We start from the raw sequence: 3,459 nt of genomic DNA, 5'->3' as shown, positions 1-3,459 counted from the left end.
GCATTTTCTAACACATATGTTGGCATGCAGGTCTACACGGACATAGACAGATACAGACACACACCCTCGGCTCCTCCCGCCGTCACGTAGTTTAAAAGTGCAGCCGAGGGGACCAAGCCCATCGGCTCCCCCGGGGCCGGCGGCGGCAGCGCCGCCCGCGCTCCCACCCCTGACCGCCGCCCTCCCCGGACCTTGGCGGGGCCGGTACTCACAGAACCCGTTGGAGCCGGTGCTGGTGAACATGGCAGCGGCCTGGCCCGGCCGGCGGACGCGGCTGGCGGAGCCCCCGAGGCTGGGCAGCCCTCCCAAGGCCGGGCAGCCCCCCGAGGTCGGGCAGCCCCTGAGGAGCCGCGGCGGGCCGGGGCCGGGGCCGGAGCCGCGATGGGGAGGGCTAAGGTGGCCGCGATGGGCCAAACGCCGCCGACAGGCGACCGGGCGGCGCCCCCTGCCGGGCCCGCCGGGCAGGCCTGGGAGTGCCAGGGGGGCGCTTCAGTCTACGTGTGTTGTCTATAATTTATTGCTTGTATCTTCATAAATAGGAAGAATTTCTTTTTGTTGAAGGTGGCAGAGCACTGGAGCAGGCTGCCCAAGGAGGTCGTGGAGTCTCCTTCTCTGGAGACACTCCAAACTCACCTGGACGCGTTCCTGTGTCGCCTGCTCCAGGTGACCCTGCCTTGGAGGGCGGTTTGCACTGGATGGTCTCCAGAGGTCCCTTCCAGCCCTAACGATTCTGTGATTCAATAGGATTTAAATTTGAAATTTGTATGTGCCTTAAGGAAGCCTGACTCCTCACACTTTGGAAAACTGTGGCCCTCGAGGCTCATCCTAATTTGGGGAGTCCGCCAGGCAAGTAGCTCATTAGGAGCTGTGAGTAAGCTGTCATTACAGCTAAGGGAGACATAGTCAATACAGACAGTGGAGTCTGGAGAGCTTTTCAGCTGATCAAATGAAGGTATCTGCTTTAGGATTAAATTAATTGCTACCTACGCTCCACCGGCTGTACTGAACAGATCACCACTACCTCTAATGGTACATCAGACACCCAGCTCTCTAGCAGCATGGTAGACATACAATATATGGTAAGACAAATTCCCCATTTCATACAGATGTGGTATAATAAGGCTGAAATTATTCAGGCACTAAATTTCAATAACATTTTCAAGTCTTTGTAGACTTTATTGAAATAAGTCATGCTAAGCATTTAAAAGGTGACAATGTTCTGCGCTGTGTCAGGAAGAAACAGGATGAGGTTTGTGTGCTGTGTGTTCGTGTGCTTGACAGAACTGAGGACCTCAAGGTCACATTTAACTTACTGCACTACTAGACTGAGAACAAATGTCACTCTAGAATTGGAAAATGTGACGTGTCAGCTAGGTAACAATTTTTAAGCAGGCAACAAATTGTATAAATTTTTCAGGGAAGTCACTAAGTTGTTAAATTGCATAATTTTTTTTATATACAACAAAAAACTAAAATACCTTTTAATATTTACATTCAAATGCAACTACCAAATAGCACTTTAAATGTGAAGATCCTGAATCTTTGTAAACAAATCTCTTAAATACTGCCAAGAGGACATAAAAAAATACTTTATGTTTGGGTTCACAAATACTTAGGCTAAGTTCAGCATATCAGCATGTAATTTTAAAATGTCCAGCTTCCAGCATTAATTTCAAATTTCTGTTGCTCACTTGTCCTCTCTGTACAGAACCCGCAGTCAGGCAGGTAGGAATTGGATTCACAGTCTGCTCACAGAGCGGGAGGTATATCTAAACCAGACAGAAGGAAGAGACAAAGAGACAGCACATTGACTACCCCAGACTGAGGTTCTTTCCCCCGAAAAGAATCTAAATTGGATTCACAGCATGAAACCTATCGCGTACTTCGTGTCTTTGGCTACAGACAACTGGCTTACTCTTTGCTGGTAAGCACAGCTGGAAGAAGTGCTTTGCTACAGAAATTTTCCTTCTTTCTTTCAAATGCAAATGGCTCTGGCTGCTGTACGTTACATATGCAAATTCTGTCTTGCCAGTGTGCTGCTGAATGCGCAAAACCATACATAAGTGACAGGCAATCCTCATTTCTAAGGAAAGGGAACATATATAAGGAGGTGCAAAGCCTGCATAGCTTGTAATAGTTCCAGCATGAAACTTTCTTTGGGAAAAGCTTGGGTGCCTCCTGAAGCTTTAGGGATTTAACGAGGTATTCATGGTCTAATTAATTACCATTTTGGACTTTTTTGACTAACCTTCACTTAAAGTAATTAAGCCTTTTTGTGGATCTGACTTTAGTACAGGTGAGGATAAAACCTGAAAACTTTTCCAGCATTGCCTGTGTAATAGGCTTAGGATTGTTGTTTCAGTGCTGAAGATAAAGCTTGCTTTTATTTCTTTCACAGTTACACAGAATTGAGTGACAAAATTTAGAAGTTTACAGTCCTGAGACCCAAGAACTAGTGTTCATTTTTATAAGCTCTGTTTTGAAGATTTCCCTAAATTGATGTCCTACAAGGTAATCATATTAGAGGGATTCTCCTCTGCAACGTCAAGCACTGGAATTGGATTGAAGTCATAATCACTGAGCATAGTAGAGACTTGGGCATGTATTCTGCTGAATGAGGATGCATTTGGGCAAATATTTAAGGACTATTTTGAAAGCAGCTCTATGGACTTGTTATCATTGACAGATACAACAAAGCTGAATGAGCAGCAATAATTGGCAAGCTTCTCCCAACAACATACCAAAATACTTGCAGATTTGTCAATATTGCTGGAATAAAGGGAGCTGGCTCTGAATTTTTTTGCCACTATCTTGTTAAAGTGTACAAATATACTATGGAGTGTTTGTGAAACATCTAATGACGTCCATTGTTTCTAAAAAGGGTTTATTAAGTCAGTTTTTCTGAGATTAGATGAGATGAGATCCACTATGTGTTTTTGAGAAAACTGCACACCCCTTGCTAATAATTATATTTTCACATACTGATTGAATAGTAGAGGAAGTGTAGTTTTTGCCCTCAGATACAGTGCCAAGTAGAGAGGGTGTTTTCTATCCCAACACTGCTTCTGTCAACTGGTAGTGTGTCATAAGAATTAAGCAAATTATTTGCATTTTTAAGTGTACAGTGTTGACTACTTTGGAGTTAAATGAAATCATCAGTCCTCATGCTTGCCTTGGAACATATCCCAGAATAGGAAGGCTAGCACTTATCTACTAATCTACTCAGAACAAGCTTAGAAGGCTTTGACACTGCTCAAATGTCAGCTTAAATATCTCCCATTTGTTTATTACATCTAGTTAGTGGGGTCAGTTTGGTATGGTCAAAATAAAGTTATTTGAATTTCCTACACAAAAGAAAGTTCCAGGAGTCTGGAATTTATATTTCCAACTATTTTCTAACATGATTAGGTTGCTTTCTTCTCTGAACTTGTGATGTTTTTGAAGCACCTCTTAATTACT

General features: G+C 43.9%; 1 protein-coding gene and 1 long non-coding RNA gene across 3 annotated transcripts in view; one reads left to right on the top strand and one right to left on the bottom strand.

Moving 5' to 3' along the window:
- The window catches only part of UBAC2 (UBA domain containing 2), a 98,938-nt gene extending 98,601 nt beyond the window's left edge, over positions 1–337 (bottom strand). Inside the window, exon 1 of the mRNA XM_017821100.1 lies at positions 213–337. Coding sequence (XP_017676589.1) covers positions 213–243 — 31 coding nt within the window. The 5' untranslated portion in view covers positions 244–337. The remainder of the gene's footprint in view (positions 1–212) is intronic.
- Positions 231–2,768, top strand: LOC108500317. Of its 2 annotated transcripts, XR_001875826.1 has the most exons (4): positions 231–328; positions 562–663; positions 1,709–1,924; positions 2,399–2,768. It is a non-coding gene; the product is annotated as an uncharacterized LOC108500317 (long non-coding RNA). The 2 variants fall into 2 exon arrangements; XR_001875825.1 differs by lacking the exon at positions 231–328 and having other exon boundaries at positions 458–663.
- Positions 2,769–3,459: the final 691 nt, after the last annotated feature.

The sequence above is a fragment of the Lepidothrix coronata genome, unplaced genomic scaffold (assembly GCF_001604755.1).
Source record: "Lepidothrix coronata isolate B3197 unplaced genomic scaffold, Lepidothrix_coronata-1.0 Scaffold88, whole genome shotgun sequence".
Classification (NCBI taxonomy): domain Eukaryota; kingdom Metazoa; phylum Chordata; class Aves; order Passeriformes; family Pipridae; genus Lepidothrix; species Lepidothrix coronata.
The sequence above is the reverse complement of the archived record's forward strand: the minus strand, read 5'-3'. Positions and strand labels throughout refer to the sequence as shown.